Consider the following 27598-nt stretch of genomic DNA (forward strand, 5'->3'; position numbering starts at 1 on the left):
TACAAATATTTCCATTTGTGTGGAACGAGTGCATTTTAAAGATAGAAAGACAGACAAGCTTACTGAACGAGCCGCTTTCCAGTTTGAAATACTTTGATTCAATTATGTTTCATTATATGGCTACACTCGACGCTGTTGTGTAATGCGCTAAGGATGTCGTTTTATGCTCGTTTCGTTCTTTTTAAAGCAAAACACTTTCTCGAACGTATGTCTATATCCGTCTGTATGTTTGCAGCGCAAGCTATCTATCATTGCGCTAGAGTATTTGCTGGCAAAAGAATTTATAATAAATGAATGCTAGCAGTGGGCAGAAACCCTTCCCAAAATAAACAGATTCTTTCCACCGCATTTCACTTACTTGGGCAAATGTTTCACGTTATTGAAGTCTTGTTTTTTTATGTTAGGCTTAACAAAAAAGCTTTTGACCAAACTCAATCTCGTTACAAATGAAACGAAAAACGCACAACTTTCTAAACAACTTGTTTGAAAAATACCTGTCTTCCCATGATAACTGCTATCACGTGGAGTTATTTTTAGCAATTCATTTTTGCCACATCTGCATCACCGCCATCGTACCATCAGTCAATCCGATTACATTTATGGTTCAGACGTCCAATGCACCCCTGGTTTTTATATTTTTCAACCCACCAGTAGGGTTTTTTCAACAATCCCGTGTTACAGACATCAAGCCGAACGACATAAAAACATACACGAGATGAACTCAAATCTAGTATGGACCGAGGCTCACATACGCTGGAGTGACTTTGAAGCTATAGATAAATCGATTCGAAAACTCAGCTCGTTAATGGATAAGGCTGACCATAACCAACCACGGTTGTTGTGCTAAATAAGAAGAAGAACATTATGATTTTATATCCTCACTAGCTACTGCTGCAACATTATCAGGCGTACATGTTGTACAAGTGTTTAATATTTATGGTTCACTTTTGTAATAGAATTAATAAACATAAAATATTGATAAATAATTGGTGAAATTTGAAAAAAAATGGTTAAATTGGCAGCATTTTGAAAACTCCTGGCGTAAACGATAGGATTTTTTTAGTTTAAAACGTACTGTTTAAATTTTTATCAGTTTATACGAGAGCGAAATAAGCGAGCAATATTCGTTAAGTAAGTAAAGAAAATTAACAAACTACGAGTGTAAATAAATTTCGCTATGCAATTTTTTGCCTAATTCTTTGAGTCGAACTATTGTTGCTTTTGCAATAGTTTTAAAGCATCAATAATGATGATGGTCCTAATTTTGGTTGCAATACATTTTATGCTTGTGACATGTTTTAAGAAATAAAATTATTTCGGAACTTATCAATAAATCAAAGCCATAATCTGCAGTGCTATTTATACAATGCTACATTCACTATTTTGTCAGCAAAAGTAAACATGTAAGATGATAGAATAGTATAGCAATTCGTAGCTATGTGAGTAATGATATCTTTTCATATCAAACATGCTTCAAAATTTAGTTTCATTCCAATTATAATAGCATAGCTATATTTTTTTAGATGTTATGTTGTATAACTTCTTTTGGAACACGATATCACGATTTTATGAACAATAGAACCAAAGCGAGAATTATAAGTTATTAATTATAAGTACATCAGTCGGGCGGTCCCGTGGTACAGTCGTCAACTCGAACGACTCAATAACATGCCCGTCATGGGTTCAAGCCCAAAATGGACCGTCCCCCCGTAGAAAGGATTGACTATCCGGCTACGTGGTAATGAATTAAGTCTCGAAAGCCTGTATAGGCCGGGCATGTCCGCGTAGGACATTACACCAAATAGAAGACATCAGTCGGGAAATGTATTTTTCTGAGTGATTGTTGTGCCGTATAAGCTCTGGAATAGTAATAAATAATGGAATAAACTGGAAATAGTTCAATAAAATAACAAAATGTCAATATATCGTCTAATTTATCTTTATACTTTTAGTTAATTAAATAATTGATTGAAGAAGATTGAATTGAAGATTCTTTTTAAAAATCCAGGCAAAATATAGTTACATTATCTGTATATTTTGTCCAAACTTTGGAGTTTTTATGTTATTTTGCTACAAAAGTTTTTTGACTCCATCCCAATCAAATGTTTTGCCATGTTTTTGGTTTTATTCTGCTGCATTTGGTTTCTGGTTTGTGTACTTTGAGATAAGCTCTAATCACGTCGTTACATTGACCTGCCCCGCTTATTGGAATAAGTTAGTTTAACGAAATACAAAGATGTTAGTTTCGTCATATCCATTCACGATTCAGCTGTGAATGTTGTTGACCTACGGTACTGAACGCATTGAAAGTTGTTTTCACGTGTCGCCATGGTTTAAGATTATTATCAAACTAAGGCTCCTTTTGTGGTATAGGTTAGAATGATGAGTTTTCATCCTTCCAGAGGAACAATATGCGGGTTATAGTTTTTTCGTCCCCAATAAACAGTTAATTTGATAAATGTGTACACACAATGATATATTTCAGACTTTTTGTTTTCCTTTTTTTTCCATTTGAAATTAGTTTCAATATTTTTAATACATTAACAACGTTTCAAACTATCTTGAACCTTACTCAACAAAATAAAGTATGTTTCAGCAAAGAAAAAGGAAATTTGTTAACTTAATTAAGTGTGTGATTTACATGACGGGCATGTTGTTGAGACGAACGAGTTGACGACTGTACCACAAGACCGACCAACTTTTCACACATTTAGATTAATGTATTTTGATACACCATGAGTATTATTCTCACTTTGATGCTATTTTTCTATATTCATCTAGGATATTGTAAAAACAAATCCACCAACCACACTGTATGAAAAATAAATGATTTTTAGTGGTTTTTATCAGTTCTAATTAATTATATTCCCATTCACAACATCAGCATTACATCTTACCCCACCATAAGCCTTACGGGGTATAGACTATTATTCCATTTCTTTCGAGTGTTCAACGACCGACCGACGAATCGATCAACAGATTTTCACCTGTTTCATCACAGCGTTCTAGATTTTTATATTATCAGGTGTCTGCAGAATGGAAACTTCACTTTCCATTCCAAGATGTTTCACATATTTTCCTTTCTACAGTGCAATAAGATAATTGATTTTAAAATAGAATAAATCAATCGTACTATCGGAATAAAAATATAGCATAAATAAATAACAACAGTATGTTATAAGTGTCGTTATAATTATTATTTGATAATTTTGAAAATCAGCCCACTATGAAAAGCATATGCTGTCATTCATTAAAATAAAAAAAGTTAAGTTATTAAATTTACTATCAAGATATTTCTAGATAAACAAAATATAAATATTGTCATAATGTAAATCAATATTTGTTTGTTTTTTTATTCCTCGTAAGACGGCCTGGTTGTATCATTTAAACATTTGTTATAATTCACCCAAAATTGTTCAAACTTATTGAGAACATAAACAAAAATTAAACTAGAGTTTTACTTCTTATTTTATTCTGGACAACAAGTGCTGACACATTTACATGTAAACAACAGGTTCATAATTCATGCACAAATACCATTATGCAGGGGTTTGATTTCCCATCCCACATCCTTACCTGTCATTAATGATTGCGGATTTCGGATATTCTCATTGCGTATGTAGAGTGTTTATGATAAATCCTTCAATTGAACGTGTAAAAAAATAAGGATGTATATTTTACCGCCTTGGGAAAGCACCAGTATTTACACAATTTGTAATATGCCATTTAGCACTTAAACCTTAAACAACTTTCGCACGGAGAGTGTTCGTTCGCTGTAAATATCACCACATTACCAGCACTCCTGTCACGCCATTCACTATTACACATATTTAAATGAGCTTAGCTATGCTAAGACAACCACAAGAGACTACTGCTACTTAACAAAGTTGGTAATTTCATAGTCGGCCAACTCTCGCCACGTCGTCGCATCTGCGGTGTCTGATATGGTGGTGTTTCTTCGCATCTTGGAACCATTGGAGCGGAGGACGAATTCTGTGACACACCATAAACAATGCATTAAGAAATCATAACTCAATAGAGAGACGTTTCTCGTGGTTTCGGTGAATATTTGTTTGCGTTACCTGTAACCTGAGTACCGGAGGTATGCTCGAGATTTATTTGCCGCTGGCTACGCTTCTGGAACATACCAAAAATCGCCTTCCTGTGAATGTGTAGAACGCGGAATAGTTAAAACTTTCAGTCGCCCGGAACACCACACTCGCACACACACTCACTCACACACACACATGCGTCCCATAACATAGCTTACCGAAAGTTTTGCCCACTAACGCAGTACAGAATGAAGTTGATGCCGAAGTTCGTCATGAAAAACAGTTGACAGCAGTTCTGCACCAGATAGATGTTCATGTTGGTGTGTTCCGTCTGTGGGGAGCGGCAACGAGAGAAATAGAAATCACAACCGAATCCAACAATCGTAACTTCTAAATTGCGTTTAATCTACGCTTCTTCGAGTTCAAAGAAATCACAGTTCCATTTAATGCTTGGGGGTTGGGCAGTGCTGGCTATTGACATAGACTGATAACTAATTAGAGCGAGCGGATATTCATCAGTTATGGTATCTACGGAAACTCCTGCGGCATACTTGCCAAGTTCACACTTCAAAAGGTTGATAGAAAAACATGCCCCAAACTGTTTGCAACGTATCTTCGCATGCTGGGTCTCGCCACAGGGTACTGGAATAGTATATCTTGTCTGTGGCTAGTAACCTAACCGAGAGATGCAAAGTTTTCATCAAGAGCATACATTCCACTTACCTCTAGGTAGATCTTTACACGCACAATGTAGCTGGGTAGGTTCAAACAAACGAACACCGTTGAAACGATAAGCAGCATTTTAGTAACCTTGATTTGAGAATTCGCTACCCGGCTACGACCTACGGGATGGGCAAGATTAGACCGAAAACAAAAGTTTGTATAACGACATTAGTAACTATGGCATCATTGTACCGAAGTGCCCCAAGAATGTGTAGCCCAACTATCTGAACGTCACTATCTAAACCGGACGAAACTTGCTTCCATTCGTTCGCTTTCGTCTGTGTGTGCGGATGCGGTATGTAAGGTATGTCCACGTGCCGGACATTCCGAACGTTCTATCGCATGGTAACGGTCCGTAGCCATACTTACTGTAGAGTTGTATCTGCTGGACGGGGACAGTGCCGTTGCCAAAGAGCTGGCTGCTCGAAATGTTCAGCTGTCGCCGGGATTCGCGCACGTTTGTCCCGTAACTGTAACAACAAGGATATGGTGTGTCATTCGAGGTTCGCGTCCGGTTGAAACGCTTTCACCCTGTCGGTCACATTCATAATGGAGCGATGTGTAATAATAGCAATCGTGTGCATTCGTACGTACCTCCGTGGTATGGTCATCGTGCGTCTAATGCTGGCAAACTTCCACACCGTCAGTGCTGTGATCGTGTTGAGCACGACAATTATCGTAAACGGTACCACAAACACCAGTATGAAGTCGAGAAAGTTGAACATTGCCGCCTGGTCCTGCAACGGAAAAGGAAGGGGAGAGTGGGAACAAACATTGAAAGGACAATGGGACCATTGTTATGCATTCGAATATTTGCCAGTTGTTATAAGGCCATGGCAAGGCAACTAACTGGTCGAAAAACTGCGTGAAATGTTATTCATTTCAAGTAATTTTCGTTACGACGGGGTCGATTGGGGCAAGAATAATAATCGCTAGAGGAATGTGTCTGTTAATACTAAGGATAAATATACATTAATGAAACCATTACTACAAAATATTTTAATAAACAATATGAACGATGAAATATGCGTAACAGTCTGGTGTGTGATTTATTTGTAAAAAAAAAAAAGATAAAAATCAACCCTGACATTAGTTTTACAATTGTGAAATAAAAGGATTTTATAACAAGCACCTCTCTTAACGTTTATTTTGAATAACGAGCTAATCTGGGTGCCTCACAAATATCCCTGTTGGTGAGTAAAATTAAGCAAACGAATAACACATTGTTGCGTGTGCACATTGCGAATAACAAAAGCTTGGATGTTACGAATCAATCAATTCGTTGCGAATGTCAGTTAGAGATGTGTCGTGTGGTCGTTTTAGAATTATTTGGACCTTTGAAGTGTTAGATGGATGCACAAATTGGCATGTTATATTAAATAAAATATATAAAGCGCAACGAAGCTACAATGTTTGAACTTGTGAGTCGTTTGCAATAAAATATAGCCTAGAGAAAATGTTAGGAAGGGTCGGTGGTCTATCGGATAGTCACGTCGTATTTTATAAAACCGGAAGGGTTTAATTCCCACAAGGTTAAATTCCCACATTCTTATGTGGCACTAATCAGTCTAGAAAGCCTTGCGTAGGTAGGCACGACTACGTAAGTTTTTACACCATGATCACGAAGAAGAAATTTAGGGAAAAGGGTAACCATCAAATTTTCAGGTATAATGCTGTTTTTATAGTTTTAAGTATAATGTTAAAAACAAAATAATATTAAATTAAATTTAAAATACTTCAGATAAATTAAGTAGAGAAAATATAAATGAATTTTCAATAAATGAATAAGTGAAATAAGTTAAATAGAAGCAATGTATACATTATTTGCCATGCAATCATCAAACATTCCAACCTATTTTCTTTTGATAACCGGAATGTACTGAACATACGATGGAAATCTCTATTTATTGATTCATTTATGTACTTATTTATTTGTTTATTTATTTATTCATTTTTTGAATAATTTTTTTTTAGTTATTTATATATTGATTTATTTATTTATTTATTTATTGATATATGTATTTATTTATTTATTTATTTGTTTAATCATTCATTTACTTTTATTTATTTATTAATTTTTATTTTTATTACCTTGTTTATATATTGCATTTATTTATTCATTTATATTTTTCTATTGAGCAGTTAAAATCATAATAAATTATGAACATATTTGAAAAGCAGATATAGGCGCAGTATGATGACTTAATAAACTTGAAAAAATAATCGTTTTTGTAATAATGTTTTCATTATTGATAAATCATCAGATTCCCCTAGTAATCTAAAAAAAGCTCGTCTATTTTCACACATACAGTAGAACTCCGTTTATCCTCATACCTTTTACTTAGCTGCCCTCTTATCCGTGCTGCTGAAAAAACTGACAGCTTAATACAAAGGTAGTATGACGCGCCGAGGAGGAGGTTTGAAAAATCTGTTCTTCTTCTTTGACACTAACCCGTTGTCGGTCAAGGTCTGCCTGTACTACTAGTTGGCTTGGCTTTCTATGACTTATTGATTACTATATCAGGATAGTCAGACCTACTTCTCGGGGCCATTCGGGGCTTGAACCCATGACGGGCATGTTGTTGTAGTAGTAGGAGTTGAGACCAGCCCTTCAAATCCGTTATCAGGCAATGATATCGTACCAAAAAACATTTAAATTCAGGACAAATTTCAATTATTCCCTTTAACAAAACATGTACTGCTACATGCTCAAAAATACCATGAATTTTGTTTAAAAAAACTAATTAGGTTAAAAAACAAACTCTTGGACCAAATATTCGTGTTATCAGAGTATACGGGTGGAGTCTAATCTTGATAAACGATGTTTTACTGTATCGCAATTCGTCTTCAACAATCAAATATTTAAAATGCTTTTAAAATGCCACTTTAAACCCTTATCAAATGCTCAACAAAATGCACTTTTTCAGTGAAAAAGGTAATCTTTCAGGAATTCAGGATTTTTAAAGGATATCGTTTTATACTCATCACTTCTTTAATGATAAAAAAGCCAGTTTCATTGAAAATCGCTGTACCCATTGTAATCCTTGGCATATGTCATTCTTCCCGCGAAGCTGCATTCTGATGGCATCACGCATACTGTTTCGTGGTATTATTACCCGTTTTGTGGTGTTTCAGAGAGACATTAATTACGTTAGCTTACCTTATCACAATTTCGTTAAGTTTGATCGTATCCCTTTTAATGCCAAATTAAATTATATTAAACTGGAGTTTTTAAAATAAATTTAACTACGTTTTCTGTTGCCCTTATTGAACAAACATGCTATCACGTTCCCCAATGTAACACAATCGAAGCGAACAACAGAAAATCTCTCAGCCGTATGGGAGTTCTACTGGCGCAGTTTGCTGCCAAACATGAGATAAATTGTTTACTTAGGACAAACAAAGGCCATCTCTTCCGAACAATTTAATTGAGGGTAAATGAATCTGTTATCCTTCCGTGCGAACGGGTGTTACAAAAGGTTTCATTCTTCTGCAATCTGAACAAATCTGCAAATAAACACCAACCTAACCCGCATGCCAGATGGACAAAAGGGCGCAATTCTCAACCATGCAATAATGATAAATGAAGGTTTTCTTTCCTTCCTATATTTCATTCGCAGTCGCTCCGGAAGCAATTATCCTACGCAACAAATACGCAGGTGTCCACCATCATCACCTCCCCGTGCTCCGAGCTTGGACATGGGAACCCTGTACAGTAAACAATTGCTTGCAACAACACCATGGTAGGGTAAAAATCCAGGGCGGGAGAAAAAAAAAGTTGCAATCACTTTCTTTTGTGTAGGAAGTTGGGTGAAACAATGGCCAAAGCCACCGTCACGCTTTCATTCTCCGGAAACACCACTAGCTGGAAGCAAAGTACGTGTGCGCTATGCTAACCATAGAGGTGAACCAATTGTTATACACTGTCGTGCTGCTGGCTACTAACGCTACTCACTTTGTACTCCTGCACAATATCGCAGATGGTGTCGTTCATGGAAGCGGAGAACTGCGGTGAGGCGAAGAAAAATATCGGCAGGCTGATGAAAATTCCCGCAATTGTCAGCGCGAAGATAACAATCTTCGCGCGCCGAACCGTGCACATGGTCTGGCGCTTCAGCGGATACAGCACGGCAATGAACCGTTCGACGGTGAAGGCGACCACGAACCAGACGGACAGGAAGCAGCACAGAGAGCTGGAGAAGGTGAAAAAGCGGCAGCAGATTTCCTGGATGTAGATTTTCAGGTCGACCAGGTTCAGCCAGGCCACGAACTGGCCAATCAGGTAGAACGTATCGCTGAGCCCGAGCGCGGCCAGGTAGTAGGACGAGGAAAGCTTTCGCAGCTTGGTTTTGAAAAACACCAGCACCGACAGCACGTTCCCGATACTGCCGAACAGCACCAGGGCCGGGACGTAGTAGAAGTTGATCACACTCAGCACCTCCGCGTAGTACACGAACGTTTGCTGATCGAACTCCTGCGCCGGAGACAGGGTGACGGCATCGGCCGGATGATGGACGGTGGGTGGCGGCTGGTAGTGGACGGAAGAGTCGTTCCCTCCCAGCGGCAGGCCGGGCAGGCCGGCCGAGGGTACTGTTGGCGGTAGCTCCACGCCGTACGAGCCGTAGGAAGTGGTCATCAACAGCACGCTGACTGTTGGGGCACTCATTAGTAACGCCTTATTCGCGTTGAACAAACCGTCGGCATCGCCCAAAGTACTGCCGTTTTGGCGACCGGCCAGAAGAAGCATCTGCTGACTAGATCGCCCGTAACCGTAATCCTCTCGCAGGGCGGTCCCACTCAGATGATCTCCCACGGCACTAAACATCGTGAAACCTGGCACACACTGGGACTATCCTTTCAGCCGGTACGCTCCGCGTTGTCAAGGACCACGGTAAGACGGCCCAATGCTTGAGCATTCTTAATTTCACCAACACACGCTACCAACACCATCATCATTACCATTATCACTACGCCATGATATGTATCGCCAGTGAATGGCGTATTTTTTTCCTTTCCTTCGTTTTACTATAGCACAAATACTTTTAGAAAAACTTGCACTATTTTTCTACTCGCTTTGCGAATAACAACACATAGCCTAAACGTGCACAAAATTTAATCCTTCTGGCTCTTGCCCTTGCCCTGAATGCGAAAGCTTACTAGCAAACACTACACACACCGACAATACGACAGAATACCGACGGACTGAATACTTCCGCTACGTAATTCGAATTAATTTCCCGAAGTACCAAGGCTTGCATTGAACATTGGTCCGGAACTGGTGTACCATCCGCGATATCCGATAACCGACTGGCGAGAGTGGCAGCCAACGGACGACCGACGAATCCAACGGCTGATGAACACTCTCACTTCGTACGTTCGTCACGACTTCAGCTTCGTAGCTGTTCATTCGCTTCAAAAACGAGTCAGAGTGGGGATACGCTTAGCCCGAACTACTAGCAGAAACTCCTTTTCATCGCTTTCTGCTACCTTTCACGAACGGCTTAAAGCAAACGTTTGGCCAATTTGTTACTACACGTACTATTTTTTTTGTTTTGTTCATGATAGAAGCAGAAGAGTGATAAACACTTTAAAATTCCACACAGTTTGCCATTGTGCAGCAGCGTGCGGATGCAATGTTCATGTACACACGTTCAATGATACGTCCACAGCAAGGAGTAATTTCATCGGAGTTTACTCATTTCCATTCGTATTGTGTTTTGGATCAGTGCGATTGTTACACCTTTCTGGAAACGAGCACGAGTTTCTGGGAATCAGTATAATACGTTACAGTTTCCAAACAAATAGTAATGAATGTACTCCTAAAACGTGCGCAACGAGATTAACGGAAGCTCAAATAAGTTTATAAAAACGGTGAAGTTCTTTTTTTTATTACTTCATATTTTTAATGATTACACTTTAACGCTCAATATAGCTATTTACACTCACAGTCTCGCGCCAAAGAACACCTAGTACGGTTATATTTACTTTTATTTGACTCAAGAAGGAAGAATTACGCACTAGAATATCTCGCAAACCTTGCAATGTTAATACATTTTGTTATTCTTACAGCATACAATAAAAATTAAGAATAAATCCTGTACATCGAAATTTACCCCTAAATTACACAGCAAGGTTATCGATTCGTTTAATTTCGCAATTTTACATCACCTGTACCAAACATTGCTTACTGCTAACGGTGGATCGTGCTTGCACGGTGTGGATCTGGAATCTAACATCTGACCCGTCACGTCGTGCCTGCCAGAACATCCATCACACCGTTGACAGATAATTTAGAGCGACACGGTCGCCCGAAGCCTATCTCGCAGCCAGGCACGTCAGCACCTAGGATGCTGAACGCCTAGAGAACCAATGTCGCCACAACGACCAAACGCGTAAGCCGACCTCATGCGTACGAGGCCAGGATGTCAAGAGTGGAATGCAGCAAAGGTCATTACTGAAGGGAGATTATCACACCTCGCGTTGTACCACTCGAACAATCATTGCGCGATTGCGACTGCCACTGGCTATTACGCGCCTACGGAGGCTGTTGCTCGCAGAGCTAGAAACTACTAGTAAGGGGGAGTATCAACGTTAAACAACAGGTAGGATTATTCGAAAGCAATTTTCATAATAGCTTGCTTGGAAAAGTCATACAGCACGTTGTGGTAAAAAAAAAAGTTCACTTGTACCGTAGGAATGTACGTGTGAAGGGTAGAAGAGTGGAGTTTTAATTCAACACAGATAATAGAAATAGTTGGTAGCTACTTGAGTTCATTCAGCTAAGCATCAACTGCGGAAGCCTGGTATAGCCTATGCGAGGAAGCATTCATGTGATTTATTTTTATCTATTGCATTCGTAATTGTGCGCGATGCTGGAACGATACATGTAAAAAACCATTGACCTGTAATATAATGTTGATTTATGTCAATATACCTAGAAATAAAATTAATATTGATTTAGGTATAGAAAAATTTAGATAAATCAAATACTGACAAATTTTAAAGGCTTAAAACAAATTAGTAGAACTAACCAACAATCATTTAAATTAATTTGTATTCTAATAGAATGTGTTCCACCTTTTTTAAAGAAAGTTAATAAAGTTGAAGCCTTAACGGACCATTCATAATTTTCATAAATCTTGTAATTGTGTAAGCTGATAAGTAAAAGAAATTTGTACGCCATGGAAATATCTGTAATAAAATATGTATAATATAATGCGAAATATCCTCCAGTTTTAACTACGCGTTGACCACACTAGACGATATAATCTAACTACCACCGGAGGGTAGAAGGTGTTCAATCCCACAACGCATCGATTTATTCTTATCGTATTACAATCCAAACGGATGTTATTTCAATCCATCGGCCACACCTTTACGATATGTGAAACATAACTGTATAGGAAAAATACAAAAAAAAACGAATCCAAAGACGCTCGTTTCGAAAGACACTCCGCGTGTAACGCATGTCGTCAAGTCGACCGTTTTGCGACAAGAAAGGCGTCACGTTTCCTGGATTGCTTTTCACTATCATCGTTTGCATCATTTGCTAACGATAGTCGTGATTGGCATGTGTCAAATTAATCCCTTCGGGAAAGGAACAGCTCAACCACACCGATAATAAAGTGACGCGGTTTCGATGACTTACCACGGCATCCTTGCTCCTGTCTTGGTTTTTTTAACGAATCGTTGACGGTGATTTAGACATAGTGATAAGGGAATATGTGGTTGATGACGGATGGTGACATTTGAAGCTGTTGTCGGAATTATCAGCTAACATCAGTCGTTATGTGCATCGGTGAAGTGTGCAACGTGTACCCGTGCCTGGTAAGACGCCATAATGCACAACAACCAGGCGTCTCCATTGTTAAGGACAGTGTGGTTGTTGTTTTTTTTTTTTAATTTTGATATTAAGATAACGCGCAAATGCCTTTATAGTGGGCGTTTGCATTAAATTATCACACTCGTTGTTTGATGTGGGTGTCACTCACTTACTTTCTTATCCAGCGCTACAACCGCTTTGCGGTCTTGGCCTGCCTAAGGAGTGTCCGAAACCGCTCACGGTCTCGCGCCTTCGTCTGCCAGTCGGTTATCCCGGCTTTAATGGCTGAGGCCATTGTCACTAGACATTACTAATATTACAATTATGTTTACATTATCAAAGATTTAGAGATATTTTCTGTTTAAAAATGCTATTAGAATAGTTTGACTAATTCAGAAGATGCAACCTTATTCCCAATAGAAATATGATCTGTATAAAATAAACTAAAGCAATGTGATTTTACAAATTTCATATCACAGAAAAATTTAACAACAGCAACTACTAAAAATTACTATCCATGATCATATGGGTTGCTGACAGTTGGTAATTGTTTTCTTTGCTCATCTTAGATCCAAAAGCATTATTTCAAAATAAAATGCTACCGAAAAGTGTTCATTTTTATTCATTTAATCAGGGACATTCATGTTCAACTACCATTTTATCCCCACCATGCGTATTTTGGATGAATTTTCGAAACTAAAACAGTTAATTCGGTTATGATTCATCTTTCATTCATTCTAGTCCTTGCACGCTACTGCGCAGAATCCGTTCATTTTTTATCCCTACTCCTTTCAAATCAAATTCATTCTCGAATCATTTATCTTTCCATGCGTTTGTTGTCACCTACCATTGTTCATTTTCATCTACGCAAGCAGGATAAACAGCTTGTTACGAATATAATGCCTGCGATCTACGAACATTGTGCCACACTTTTACTAAATCAGATTGAAACCATCCACCATCATCATATTTGACTACTTTAAGTTATTGTTCAACAAGAATTGTTTGTGCGCACTTCAATGTACACAATATAAAAGCTTCCTTTCGAAGCAATCCGTTTGATTACAAAACCATTTATTTGTGTTTCGCGGTCAGAAAACGATTGAAATGATATTTGAGCTTTCGATTCTTTCAACGTTTGCGAGTTTACAGGACATTGGTCAAAGGAAATGATTCATGAACTCAAACACTTGTGCGGAAGTGTGCCCTCGATGGGAAATGTAACGTGAGTCAAGTGAAGCATTCATGCGGATAGCCTTATTTATCCGTTCGAATGATGGGCAATATTCTGGAAATTCCATTGCACAAAGGAGCAGAACAATGAGCGTATTGGTGGTGTAATTGAATAGATTAATTTAAATTAGAAGCAATAATATTGGTCGGTATTTTCCTGTTATTTTCTTGTAACCATTCATGGCTATTGGAATTTAAAGCGAATTCCGGGTTTATAAAGCGGTTCCAGGTTGTAGGAACTAACACTATCGTTCCTAATACCGGGAAGCAATTACTTCGCTCCACTTTTGCTCAATAGATCTAGATGCAGTTAGTTTTTTGCCTTTTTAGTACGTACGCTTGACTGTTCCTTTGTCTTTCGCTATAAATTAGACACGATGGTCAATTATAAATGACTACTAACAAAAAGCATTAATTTAATCCGCTAGAATTTCATATAAACCATTTAAACAGTAATCTAAGATGTTTTTAAAACTCCTTTATCTTGAACATATGGGGATGTTCTAGCTACGTTTTACTATGTTCGGGTGCACGTATTGAATTTGCTTGTAACTTGCTTGGTGGTCACTCGTAGAAGAAGTTTTTATTTCTAACGTAAAATATAATGCTAATCCTATATCCTATGGTATTAGTGCAGTCGTTGCTATTGGTGGTGTTAGTGAGTGAAAGAGTGTTGCACGTAACGCACGATGCGTTCTGTATGTGTTCTATGCGTAACGCGTCTTAAGGAGCGGTTACACGTTGTGTCACCACACTACTTCCCCCTTAGATTTTAATAGCGGATAGGAATCACAACACGACGTCCTGAGCGTGTTTTGTACGGAGGGTTTACAATTGGTGGTGATTCGGAATGCTGATCACTTTTCGCGGGTGAATCTTCATCTTCTGTCTGGGTAAATGCTGCTTTAAGGCGGTCGATGGAAACTGGGACGTTCTTTCCGTTTACTTCGACGATAAAAACCTTTTTCTTCCGTCGAACCACTCGGTATGGTCCATCATACGGCTGCGTTAGAGGCGGTTTGATTGCACCCACTCGGATGAAAACGTGTGTGCATGTTGCTATCTCCTTTTGGATGAATGGAGCTTCTCGTGTGTTGTGGTTGCTGGTTGGTTTTGGTGCTATTTTCGACATTTGCTGCTTCAGCTGTGTTACAAACTCAGGTGTTGCTCTCTTATCTTCGCTTGGCACGAAAAATTCACCAGGTAGTCGTAGTGGTACGCCGTAAATAAGCTCAGCAACCGTTGCATTTAAATCTGCTTTCAGAGAAGATCGCATGCCTAAGAGGACGATAGGTAGGACTTCAGTCCATCTCGAGTTTTGGTGGCACATTATAGCTGCCTTGAGCTGTCGATGTGTACGCTCCATTTGTCCATTTGCTTGCGGATGGTATGGGGTAGTGCGCAAGTGTGTTATGCCGAGCATACTTGTAAGGGTACGGAAAAGCTCTGATTCGAATTGCCTGCCACAGTCGGTTGTAATATTCGTCGGTACACCAAATCGCGAAATCCAACCATTGATGAAAGCACGCGCTACGGTGTGTGCGGTCATGTTAGGTATAGGGTAAACCTCGGGCCACCTGGTAAATTTATCGATGATGGTAAGACAATATAAATTGCCTTCAGATGGCGGTAAGAGTCCTATGAGATCCATATGGATGTGTGCAAATCGGCGATCAGGCGTTTTGATTTGGTCAATTGGCGATTTGTTATGGCGTTGTATTTTTGACTTCTGGCATGGCATACAATTCGTTACAAATGCTTTGCAATCTCGACGGAGAGAAGGCCAAATGAAGCGGTCAGATACCAAACGAGTGGTAGCACGTATACCAGGGTGTGATGTGCTGTGCATTTTTTCTAAAATCTGCTTTCTAAATTGCTTTGGTACAAAAGGGCGAATCGCTTTTGTAGATATATCGCAATATATGGGCGTATCGGCTAGAGGAGATTTTAATTGTTTAAGATGAACGCAAGTATTTGTTGGTGGGTTTTCTAGGAAATGTTTTAGATCTGGATCGATTTTCTGCTCCTGAGCCATGCGATTGTAATCTATTGTTTCTATTGCAGTGATGGTGTTAATGCGGCTCAGCATGTCGGCAACTTTATTAGCATCGCCCGCTACATGCCGAATATCGGTTGTAAATTCGCTTATGTAGCTAAGTCTGCGTTGCTGTGTAGGTGTAGCCTTTTCTGGACGCTGCTGAAAAGCGGTGACGAGCGGTTTATGATCTGTATAAATACAGAACTCTCGGGCTTGTACGGTATCTTTAAAGTGCTTTACTGCTTCGTACATCGCGATTAGCTCGCGATCATACGTGCTTAGCTTTTGTTGGCTCTCACTCAGCTTGCGTGAAAAGAATGCAAGTGGTTGTAGTCCCTTTTCGGTGATCTGATGAAGAACGGCACCGATGCACGTATTCGAAGCATCCACATCAAGGGCTAGTGTTCCTTCAGGTGAAGGGTGTGCAAGCAGAGTAGCATTTGATAGTTCCTGTTTGCACTTTAGGAATGCGTCGTTGGTAGTGTCATTCCATTCGAGGCTAGTCGTGTCGTTTTTTATGTTGCCTGATATCATTGCCTGTAGGATGCGTTGGTTTTCAGCTGCGCGTGGTATGAATCGGCGATAAAAGTTTATGGCACCTAGAAATCTTTTCAGTTCCTTGGCGTTAATGGGTCTAGGTATATCAATAATGGCTTGAACTTTGGCGAGTTTCGGTTGTATACCCTCGGCTGTGACTCTGTGTCCGAGAAAATCCACAGCTTGTTGGCCTATTTGACATTTAGCTGCGTTTATGACGAGACCATTCTGTTTCAAGCGTTCAAAAACTTCACGAAGGTGCCTTTTATGCAGCTCTATGTTCTCTGAAGCTATGCATAGATCATCTACGTAAGGAAAAACATAATCGAGGTCGCCTAAGATAGCGTGCAAATGCCTTTGTAGAGTCTGTCCTGCGTTTCTTAAGCCAAAGGTCATGTATTTAAATTCGAAAAGTCCGAAAGGGGTCGTTATGGCCGTCTTTGGGACATCTTCTGGGGCTACGGGAATCTGATGATATGCCCTTTGTAAATCTATACATGAAAATATTGTTTTGCCGTGCAGGATATTCGAAAAATCCTGAATATGCGGTACTGGGTATCGGTCTGGTATGGTGATCGCGTTAAGATTCCGATAATCTCCGCATGGTCGCCACTTGCCGTTCGATTTTTTTACAAGGTGTAAAGCGCTTGCCCAGTTGCTTTTAGAGGGTTGACAAATCCCCTGTTCCATTAAAAATTGGAATTCAGCCTTGGCTTCTTTTAATTTGTCGATGGGCAATCGTCGTGGTCGACAAAAAACGGGTGGTCCGTTGGTGATTATCTGATGAACGGTGTTCGCCTCGGTTGGTTTGTGCTTCATGTTTAGAACAGTTATGTCCTTATATTCGGTAAGAATGTCAGAAAACGGTGAATTCATGTCGAACGTGGTAATAGCAGGTTCGGTCACTGCGTTAATGTTTTCGATTTCAAAACGGGTCGTGTTATCGATCAGTTTGCATCGTCGGAGATCGACAAGGAGATCGTAATGTTTTAAGAAATCGGCACCTATGATTGGCGACTTTACATCTGCGATGACAAACACCCACACAAAGGATCGTCGTAGGCCGAGATCGACAGTGATACGCTTGGTACCGTACGTGTGTATTGGGGTACCGTTCGCGGCAAACAGCTGTTGTGAGTGTTTTGGTGAGTTACGTTCTCTTAAGGTTGGTGGGACAACAGAAACGTCCGCTCCGGTGTCGATAAGGAATCGATTCGATGTTTTCGGGTCGTGTATGTGTATGCGTTGTAAACGATTGTTGTCGCTGCTGTCATTGTCCGTGGCGGACGCAGGATTGCTGGCAGATGCAGCAGCGGCGTGGGCGGTTTGCGGGTTAGCGCTTACATCGGTCGCGGTCGAGAGTACACCTCGATCTTCCCGTCGAAAAAAATACACGGTACGTTCGGGTTGTCAGCCTTCTGTTTTTCACACTTGCGAGCTTGAGAACCGTGCCGGAAATGAAACCAGCAGATCCAGCCACGTTTATTTCTGGCTGGCGTTCCATCCCGTCGGCTGCAAGAACGAGAACGTGTATTAGTAAAACGGTTCCGTCTGTGGGGGTTACCTGTTAGTGCTTCATCTAAGCGTTGCGTAAGGGCTTCGATACGTTGTTCCAGCGAATTTATCGTAGCTCCATCTCCTCGATGTTGAATAGCGGAAATCTGCTCGCGGGGTGCCTCCAGAATCTTGTCAGCAACTTTTGCCTGATCGTCCAGTGTTGCGGTTGGCATGGCAGCGATGATGGCACGAGTTGTGTTGGGCAGGGCTCGCAACCATAAGTTGGTCAGGATGTTGTCGGTACAACCTGCTCCTCCTAAGCGGCGCATCTCGGACAGCAAGACGCTGGGTTTCTGGTCTCCAAGGGACATGCCGGACAGCAAACTGCTCAGTCGCTGTGTTTCCGATGGTTGGAAATGAGCGATAACAGCTTCCTTTAGGGTTTCGTACTTGTTGCTGTTATTTTCGTTTTGGCACTGCTTTATAACTGAATGCACGTATTTTGCTCGTGAACCAAGAGCAACGATCACTGTGTTGAACTTAAACTTGTCCAGTTTAATGCCGTTGACGTGAAAAGAGGCTTCAAGGCATATGAACCAGGTTTCAATATCCTCTTGGTCGAAGTCTGGGAAATTTATTTTGGCAATCACTGTAGCTTCACTTGCCTCACTTTTCACAATCAGCGCACCATTTTGTTCAACTTCGTTGTTGGTTGTCATTTTGTTTCGCACGCGGTCGACACTTGATGGTCAATGTTCGATTATTGAACTTAAAAACGCGGCGAGCGAAATGCAAATGAAAATCGGTCACTGTGAAATGATCACTCGCGATTGCTACGTTACGTTTCGGACAAACGTATTTTGATACTTGTTCAGTCGGGGTCACCAGTTATGGGGATGTTCTAGCTACGTTTTACTATGTTCGGGTGCACGTATTGAATTTGCTTGTAACTTGCTTGGTGGTCACTCGTAGAAGAAGTTTTTATTTCTAACGTAAAATATAATGCTAATCCTATATCCTATGGTATTAGTGCAGTCGTTGCTATTGGTGGTGTTAGTGAGTGAAAGAGTGTTGCACGTAACGCACGATGCGTTCTGTATGTGTTCTATGCGTAACGCGTCTTAAGGAGCGGTTACACGTTGTGTCACCACAAACAAAATATTAATAATCGGGAATGTTATAACTATCGCAAAAATTTAATACATTCGCTTTATATATTTATTGTACACGGTTTTTGCAAATAACTAAGGACTGTTCTGTTGGTTAAAGTTGAAGACTGTTGAAGACGCAAAAAGTTGATTCCATTCGGTAGAAAATGTTTCTGAGCATCGACACAATTTTAAAAGTTAAATTAAAATTACATTTATTCCAAAATATAAAAAAATAAATATTTGAAACCAAACAATTGTATTTAAACTATGATTATGTGAATGAATATACCGCATTTCAGCATAAAATTTAGTTTTCATGAGCGAAATGAACTACTAATTTTGATGGTTAAATTCAAAAAATCAAAATGTTTGTTTTGATCAATATGAGTTCCATAAAACTCATTAGAAAAGATGTAACGGTAGTTTATTAAACATTAACCTAAGTCCACCTAATTTTGATGTCCAATATGATCAGGACATCTCCATTTTTCAGCTTCTTCTTTTTCTTCTTCTTTGACGCAACAACAGTTATCGGTCAAGTCCTGCCAATACCACTTATGGTCTTGATTATCAGTGTCTCGTTGATTATCCACAGCAGGATTATTAATTATACGTATGAAGGGAACGGTCAGGATGGAGTTCGAACCTATGACGGGCATGTTATTGAGTGGTGCAAGTTGATGATTTTACCACGGAACCGGTTCACCCAAAGTCTAAGTGGTAGAAAAAAACCCCTGAAGTATTCCATTTGCCTTCTTCTAGGATATCTAATGCGTATAGTTACGGGACTCCTAGACAAGCAGGTCAACTCGCCAGCGCTTCTCTCGAAGCTCTCGAAGCTATGCCCCGCCTAAATTGCTCCGAGCTAGATCGCTACTTGACGTGGAGGGGCGTCGTACACGCTTGGGCTCCTCTGATCTGTTTCTTCGCATGTGCCGTGAGATCAACTGAAATCGTCATCAAACCGACAATATTCGCGCCGTCCGTCCTTCTACGTCCTAATATTAGTGACAAATTGACTGTATGTGAATGTATACATGTATTTTGTGAATGTAGTGTAATGTTATGTACTGTATTGAATGCTTTACGAGGGCACCGTGACCCGTTGAATTTTAAATAAACAAATAAAAAAAATCATCATAACTAGTCATTATCATAACAGATATCCTAGTTCCCTATTAAACTCACCTTCCTCTTGAAAAACCATGCGATACATTCAGCCCAAGGGGTAAGTCCAGCATAAAAAAACAGTGAGTACTGAATAGTGATGGGTAAAATTTGTCGACTCCGATTCGACTCCGATAATTTCGGAGTCAATTCCGGAAGGTAGGTCCGCCCAGCATTATCCGGAGTCGTTCTGAATCGTCTGGAGCCGTCCTGAATCGCCCGGAGTCGCCCGGAGTCGTTCGGTGCCGGAGTCGTTCGGTGCCGGAGTCGTCCGGAGTCGTTTGAAGTCGTCCAGAGTCTCAGACTCCGGTCGGATCTAGTGGTTCCCATTTATCCGGAGTCGGAATCGTACTAACAATCTGAGTCGCGGATGCGCTCCAGAGATCACTAAGACTGAAGTCTCATCAGGGTGCCTTCACTGCTCCATCGCTTAGGGCCCCAATTCTCGCTCTAAATCCGCCACTGGTGACGGGTGGAATTGTGGATACTCTCGAGCTCATTAAAATCTAAACGATTTTGGTCTGATCCTAGCAACTCCGGACAATTGTAAATCCGAAAAATCCTGGGAGATTTAAGATCGCTTGGAGCGGGTTTAATAAAAAATAATTATAATAAAACAGAATAAAAAACGCGTTAGGCAATCCAATTTTCCCCTAAATGCACAAATCCCTTAAACTCATTCGGATAAATCTTTACGAATGTGAATCAGTGCCATACATTTATGTTTTATGTGTATTTCTTTCTTACAATGTAAATATGAATTGTATTGTATTGTATTGTATTGTTTATTGTATTAAGTGATTGGCAAAACAAGCGGCCTTATCACTGAATTAAAACTAAAACTTAAATAACTAACGCAGTGTACAATGACAAAACGGATCAACAGAATCTAGTAGGTAGGTGCCAGTCAAATAAAATGTAACGCTGATTAAATTTACGGGCCATCGCAGTCATTGGGTCGTTCTCGCTGTATGCACGTCTTGTAAGGTCAGTTCTTATTAGTGTGTAGTTACGGAACACTCTAGGAGGGACATTTATGTTGACTCTAGCCAGTAGTTCTGGCGAATCTATCTCACCGACAATAAGTTTGGACAAAAACGTACATTGGGCATTATCACGTCTCCTAGCAAGTGTGTCCAGACCAAACAACAAACAACGAGTATGATACGATGGACGAGGGGTTACATTACGCCACGGAGTGAAGTGTAGAACAATACGAGTAACTCTCTTTTGGACAGCTTCTATTCTATTGGACCAAACACTAGAGAACGGACACCAAACTGTAGAACTAAACTCGAGGATGGAACGAACATAGGACTTATACAGAGTTAACAGGCAGTGTGGGTCATTAAGTTCTCTCGAATGTCGACGAATAAATCCTAGCATTTTGTTATCTTTGTCTAAAATATCACAGTAATGTTGTCGGAAATCTAGTTTGCGATCCAGGGTGACTCCTAAATCCCTGACCGTATTGCACCGCGGTAGTTGTGTCCCTGATATGCTATAGATATACCTTATCGGACTAGCTATTCTAAAGAAAGACATTGACGTACACTTATCAACAGAAATTAGCAGGTCGTTATTGATACACCAGTCAGAGAAAACATCAATCGATCTTTGCAGAGAAAGAGAGTCGGAAGTGTTCCGTACGAAACAGCCTAACATCATCCGCATAAAGCAGACAATCTGCTTCCGTAATGGCCAGTGTGACGTCGTTAATAAAAAGCGAGAACAGCAGTGGTTCCAAGTTGCTGCCCTGAGGGAGAGCAACCAGAGATCTTGTTGAATCCAACTCTAACTTGCACCGGAATCGGAACGACCCAACACCATCAAAATTTGCGATTTACTCTTCACAAGTTGGAAGTTTAGTTTAGTTTCTTCTTCTTCTTTGGCTCAACAACCGATGTCGGTCAAGGCCTGCCTGTACCAAACTTGTGGGCTTTGGCTTTCAGTGACTAATTGATTCCCCCCCCCCCCCCCCCCCCCCCATAGCAGGATAGTCAGTCCTACGTATGGCGACGCGGTCTATTTGGGGATTGAACCCATGACGGGCATGTTGTTATGTCGTACGAGTTGACGACTGTACTACGAGACCGGCTCAACTTAGTTTAGTTTAGTTTAGTTTATTAATCGATGGACTATGAAGCCCTCTCGAGTCAAAATTTGTTTACAATACACATTAGATAACGAACAGAACATTTATATATTGTTATTGTTGAACGCATTCCGAACACTTAAAAGTGAAGTCAGTTCCGTTATCGTCATTCCAGGCTCGTAAATATCGTCAGCTGAATTTAATAGACGGCACATACAAAGAAGGGGGTTGTTCGGGTTTCAGCGACTGCCAGCATTGGTCGGCGACGGAGTATTCTGGCAGAAACATAGAGGTGAATCCTTGAAAGCAGCTCGGGACAGTCGATGGTTCCGTTTAAGATTCCCGTGATAAATGCCAGTCTGGTGTGCTCAACACGTTCGGCGAGAGGCGGAATCCCAAGCAGCAAACATCTAGTTCTGTAGTCGAGACGACGCGGCCAATCACGAAGGGCGAAGCGCGTTGCCTTCTGTTGGATGGACTCTAGCCGCGCAAGTGCCCGAGTAGATGCTGGCCACCAAACAATGCTAGCATATTCCAGCAGTGGTCTGATAAGTGCGCAGTACAGTGTCTTGAAACACATAGGATCACGAAGCTCGCGCGTCATGTTTATGACCAAGCCAAGCAGATGATTGTCACTAGCGACTACTTGGTCTATCTGTTCTTCGAAGGAGAGTTTAGCATCTAGGAGGACTCCTAGATCCTTTACACAGTTCACTCTTTCGAGGTTCTGACCATCAAGCGTATAATTAAACAGCAGACGGAGCTCTTGAACGGCTGAATGAGATTATGGCGCATTTATCGATACAGACGCTTAGTGCGTTACGCTTGCACCAGGAGACAAATTCAGTCAAAGTGGCTTGAAGTTGAAGATGGTCCTCGGGCTCACGGATTTCACGATAGATTTTAGCATCATCTGCGTAGAGTAGGCAACTATTATCCGGGAGTGCCGTGCACAAGTCGTTTATGTAGAGCAGAAACAACAGAGGCCCCAGGTTGCTGCCCTGGGGTACGCCGGAAGAGGCACCAATAGATCTAGATTGGTGGGAGCCCATTCTAACTGCATATGAACGACCACATAAATACGATTTCATCCACTTTACCAAGGGTGGTGATAATCCAAGTCTATCAAGTTTTGCCAGAAGAATGTTGTGGGACACACTGCCAAAAGCCGCCTTAATGTCCGTGTAAATGGCATCAACCTGCATACCATCATCAATGGACTTATAACAGCCGCTAACGAATTGCATCAGATTTGTCGTAGTTGATCTCTTAGGCATGAATCCATGTTGGTTGGTGCTGATGTATTTATGGAAGTATGAACGTATATCCAAGTCACACCTACGATCTAGGATGTCCAGATGCGAACCTGTGATATTCCCTGAGTGAAATTGAATTGTTTTTCTTCGGAAATATATTTTTATAATTTTCTTTAAAAATGAGTTCAATCAAGCTTAAACTCCTTATTGAAAATTTTAAACTAAAACGTTGAAACGCAGTGATTTTGGTTGTGTTGTTTTATTTAAAAAATGTTCTTTAACCTATAAAGATTGCAGTGCAGAATTATGACAAACTCAACAGTTTGTTTAGGCTATCGTTTTTTTATGCTATAAAACTTGTTGATATGCAGTATTCATTTCGCTGAAAGAGTAAGAAAAAAAATGTAGAGTTCCTCATTCTAATCAGACGGCACAAAAATGCCACCATGCACACACACACTTCTACTTCTGGACGGATAAACGTTACTGTGTAGATCACTTATAAGAAAGAAGCATAATACATCATATTTTATGTAAAATGAGAAAAAGAGCTACAGCTAAGCTACTAAATCGAGGCGCAAATGAATTAACAATTTAAATTTTCAACTGCATATAGAGATTCGCAAAAGAGTACTGTACAAATAGATCAACACGAAACTAATTAGTTGAGTGGGAGTTTCACATTATCGTTCGAGAACCTTCGCACTGGAATGTTCAAAGTATTATACTGTTGCGATCGTTTTCCTGCAATAACATGGTATAGCTATCTAAATTGGACGGAAATTACTTTACTTAGAAAGAATCCGACGAGGTGGGTAGCAACCACACCCGAAGCTTAAAATATGTTTGTTGGCCAGAGCAATACCACTACTGCAAACAACAAGCTACTGAAGGCACTGATCTTCAAACTACCCGCACCTGCATGGCAATCGGTGATGCGCCGTGCGCGCATAAAGTTCGGTCCAAGATACGCATCGAACCAGCGCTTGTCCGAGTCGACTACGCGCAGCCCACGGGTTGCATCGGAAAAGATCAAATCGTGGTACGGTGGGATGGAGTAAAACATGCTGAAGCTGTAAAAAAAAAACAAACATTAATTAATCAAACGCTTGCTCCACGAACGACATTCTTCGTATCAGAAAATACCTAAACTCGTCGGAAAATTTCCTTCCGTAGAATTGCTGTGCATAGGTAAACAGATTGATGTACGCGTTCAGCTCCGTCCCATTGTATCCTCGTCCTCCGCGAGCTACGATGGCGTTGGATTTCACCTTGCCGAGATTACAGGTCTTATACTCGTTGACCTCCGCTCGGGTTCCGTCCGGACAAAGCAGCTCAAAATCGTCGGGCAGCGCATCGCGAGCCCACCATTCGCGCTTCTTGCCACCTGTATTTTCAATCACCGTCGTGTGACGTACAAAGGCAACGTGTCCACCGCCCTCCACCAAACACCGGAAAGCACCCGAGTTACCGTAGTAGTCTTCCGACGCGTCACGCCGACAGTACCGGAAGCTGCTGCCATGGCACAGATCGCACATATTGTCGTACGGGATGCCGGTGTTGTACTCCTTGCTGATAGCTCCCGGCACGCAAGACTTGGTAAAATACTCCGCCGCGGCCCGTATGCTATCACAACCGTACGGGCGTATCCATCCGTTCGATATCAAGTACGCCATCGGATAAACCCACCCAGCAGCGGTATTGATGCCGGAATGACAGGTATTTTTACCACGCAGATAGGTGAGCTCAGTGTCCGGATCTTCCTCCTTCGCTACGGCCACCACGTAATACTCTGGCAGCCCCAGGTCGTACACTTCGGACATAAAGGGCATTAGTTCGTAGTGCAATCCTGCCGTATACACGTCGCTAGCATCCAGCACAGTCACATCAGCCGTACCCGACTGTATGTGCTGCATGCAGGTGATGTGGGAGTGCGCTTTCATGCACAGCATGTCTGGCTTGATGAGTTGAGCCTTCAGTGCCGTGCGCATTTTGATGCACTTTTCGTACTCAGCGTCTGAGGTGACGCACAGCATCATTCTTCCCACTGGGCACGACCGTGTTTCATAAATCTGGTCCAACGCTTTACCCAGATACCTTTGGTAGTTTTGCTTGTCATCGTTAATCGGAGCTAAATGTCGCGTCGTGTCCTGGAACATCAAATTCAACCGTCTTCCGTAGCGCTTCGACTCAAACAGATCGAACGTTTCGTAAGGCTGGCTGTCATTGAATGCAGCCTGGTCGAAGTTGCTGAAGGGTGAATAGGTCGTCGTGGAAGTTGACGTGTACGAACTTTGGTATGGTCGGTAGCGGTCATCCTGTCGATCGTACCCTGCACCGCTGGTACTATTATAGCGTCGTTGTTTCGATGCGTACAAGTTGACGGCTTTGCTGAAGAACTTTTTGAGCCTTCGCCGGTCAGATTTGGACGTGGCGCTGGACACTACAAGCGCATGGGACGGTACATCACCCCAGTCACACTGGCGGTATTGCGAAACGGGCTGGCGCGTTCCATCGCGACACAGCAATTCGAACTGATCAACGGTAACGCCCGGTATAAAGCCACTGTCCACCATTTCTTCCACCGTAGTGTGCTTCAAGAAGGCTACATCACCTGCCTCCACTAAGCAGCGAAAGGCGCCCTCGAAGCCGGCGTACGGATCCGTCGGCGTACATTTGCCCCCCGGCACCACGCCCGTACACAGCGAACACAGCTTATTCGAGTTGTCGCCGATGGGGTTGTACTTGTCGATCAGAGCATTCACCGCACACGACGGGCCGAAGAAATCGGAGGCAGTTTTGACGATGTTGTTACAGTCGGTAATGGCCATACCTCCGTCTCGTTGTAACTGCAAGAGCAAAAAGAGCATTTTATATTGATTGCAACAGACTTTCAAGTATTTTTTTTTTTAATCGCAACAGCCAGAAACCGCAATACTTACGGTATAAATCGGAAGCGTCCAACCGGCATGGCTGCCCACCCATGCGAAGCACGCCTTCTTGCCCCGCAATTGTCGTATATGAGTTACATCCGGTAAGGATCCTTTCTTGATCACAGCTACGGCATGATACTGGGTAAACCCTCCCTCGTACCCTTCGTGCATCAAGGGAATGAGCGAATGGAACCGGCCACCGCTAAATACTTCTCCCGCGTCCAGCGTCATTACGTCCGCCTTGCGCTCGTTAATCAGCGCCATACACTCGTCATGGTCGTACCCGTGGTGACAGGATACGTTCATGAAGAAATCGTTAAACAGTGCAACATCGCGCTCGAGTGCTTTGGTAAAGTTCTGGCACTTGTACGTTTCCTCCTGGCTGGTCGCGCACCAGACGATGTTGCTTTTTGCCTCTTTTTCCTCCTCAACGTAGTATTGACCTGAGGAAAGAGAAAGGTGAGGGATGCCAATTAGCTGCAGGTAAGAAGGAAGAATCGAGTGGTAATGATCTCCGTACGAGATAGCTCAGGGATTCTTTCGGGGTAGCTTTTGGGCTCTTGCCATCCTTCCCCATGTCTATCAATTTGTTTGTAAACATTAGGGGCGTCGGTATTTGGGAATGCATTCCACCATAACCTGTCAAACAGTTGAACAAGCCCTCGTCGGCTATGATTCATTCATTCACAAAGAAACCAAAAACGTAAACAAATTAACTTATCGAATGATCCAACTAACGAGCTAACATTTAACAAATAATCATCGAACATGTTATCGAAAAAGAACTGTTTGAAAATTAACGCATCCGCTGCACTGTAATTCGTTCAATTGCCATCCCGTGGCCGCACTTGTTGACCAAGCCCAAATTGTACTCCACTTCGCCACTTACCTGCAGTCAGCGTGGCGAAACATAATATTGCCGTGCCTATGCACAACCAGCGCTCTGCTTTGACCATTGCACACAGAAGAACATAAAACTATGAACTTAAAACGGAAATTAAACGAAAAAGCTGGAATGTTATGCTGGGGAACAGGTGAACACGCCCATCGAAAATTGGAATCTGATTGACAACTGTTAGCGGTGGCGTCGTGTC

The 27598-nt window shown here is 41.4% G+C and overlaps 3 protein-coding genes across 3 annotated transcripts; all 3 read right to left on the bottom strand.

The window, feature by feature from the left end:
* Window positions 1-3646: 3646 nt before the first annotated feature.
* Window positions 3647-10098, bottom strand: LOC3289882 (growth hormone secretagogue receptor type 1). Its single transcript, XM_061646825.1, has 7 exons — window positions 8731-10098; window positions 5370-5512; window positions 5145-5245; window positions 4776-4894; window positions 4271-4383; window positions 4083-4162; window positions 3647-3993 (listed from the first exon to the last, which is right to left on the bottom strand). Exons 1-7 carry the CDS (start codon window positions 9598-9600, stop codon window positions 3875-3877), a joined length of 1545 nt encoding a protein of 514 aa, XP_061502809.1. The 5' UTR covers window positions 9601-10098; the 3' UTR covers window positions 3647-3874.
* Window positions 10099-17745: 7647 nt separating this feature from the next.
* LOC133390980 (uncharacterized) lies at window positions 17746-18621 on the bottom strand. The gene is made up of 2 exons (XM_061640492.1): window positions 17996-18621; window positions 17746-17917 (listed from the first exon to the last, which is right to left on the bottom strand). The coding sequence occupies exons 1-2, from the start codon at window positions 18619-18621 to the stop codon at window positions 17746-17748; spliced, it is 798 nt and encodes a 265-aa protein (XP_061496476.1).
* A 5193-nt stretch (window positions 18622-23814) lies between these two features.
* Window positions 23815-27585, bottom strand: LOC1275828 (transferrin 2). The gene is made up of 4 exons (XM_315107.5): window positions 27394-27585; window positions 26514-26947; window positions 24718-26420; window positions 23815-24644 (listed from the first exon to the last, which is right to left on the bottom strand). The coding sequence occupies exons 1-4, from the start codon at window positions 27458-27460 to the stop codon at window positions 24407-24409; spliced, it is 2442 nt and encodes an 813-aa protein (XP_315107.5). The 5' UTR covers window positions 27461-27585; the 3' UTR covers window positions 23815-24406.
* Between the last annotated feature and the right edge of the window lie 13 nt (window positions 27586-27598).

Source organism: Anopheles gambiae, chromosome 2 (genome assembly GCF_943734735.2).
Source record: "Anopheles gambiae chromosome 2, idAnoGambNW_F1_1, whole genome shotgun sequence".
Classification (NCBI taxonomy): Eukaryota; Metazoa; Arthropoda; class Insecta; order Diptera; family Culicidae; genus Anopheles; species Anopheles gambiae.

Bases quoted from the DNA above. Each gene is read 5' to 3' on its own strand.
- LOC3289882 (XM_061646825.1), bottom strand. From the start codon at position 9,600: ATGTTTAGTGCCGTGGGAGATCATCTGAGTGGGACCGCCCTGCGAGAG. The intron at 5,246-5,369 runs GTACGTACGAAT...TTGTTGTTACAG, and splicing joins ACGATGACCATACCACGGAG to TTACGGGACAAACGTGCGCG. The intron at 4,163-4,270 runs GTAAGCTATGTT...ACACATTCACAG, and splicing joins GTTAGTGGGCAAAACTTTCG to GAAGGCGATTTTTGGTATGT.
- LOC133390980 (XM_061640492.1), bottom strand. From the start codon at position 18,621: ATGACAACCAACAACGAAGTTGAACAAAATGGTGCGCTGATTGTGAAA. The intron at 17,918-17,995 runs GCAACGCTTAGA...TCGTTCTTGCAG, and splicing joins CAACGTATCGAAGCCCTTAC to CCGACGGGATGGAACGCCAG.
- LOC1275828 (XM_315107.5), bottom strand. From the start codon at position 27,460: ATGGTCAAAGCAGAGCGCTGGTTGTGCATAGGCACGGCAATATTATGT. The intron at 26,421-26,513 runs GTAAGTATTGCG...TTGCTCTTGCAG, and splicing joins GGACGCTTCCGATTTATACC to TTACAACGAGACGGAGGTAT. The intron at 24,645-24,717 runs GTATTTTCTGAT...TTTTTTTTACAG, and splicing joins AAATTTTCCGACGAGTTTAG to CTTCAGCATGTTTTACTCCA.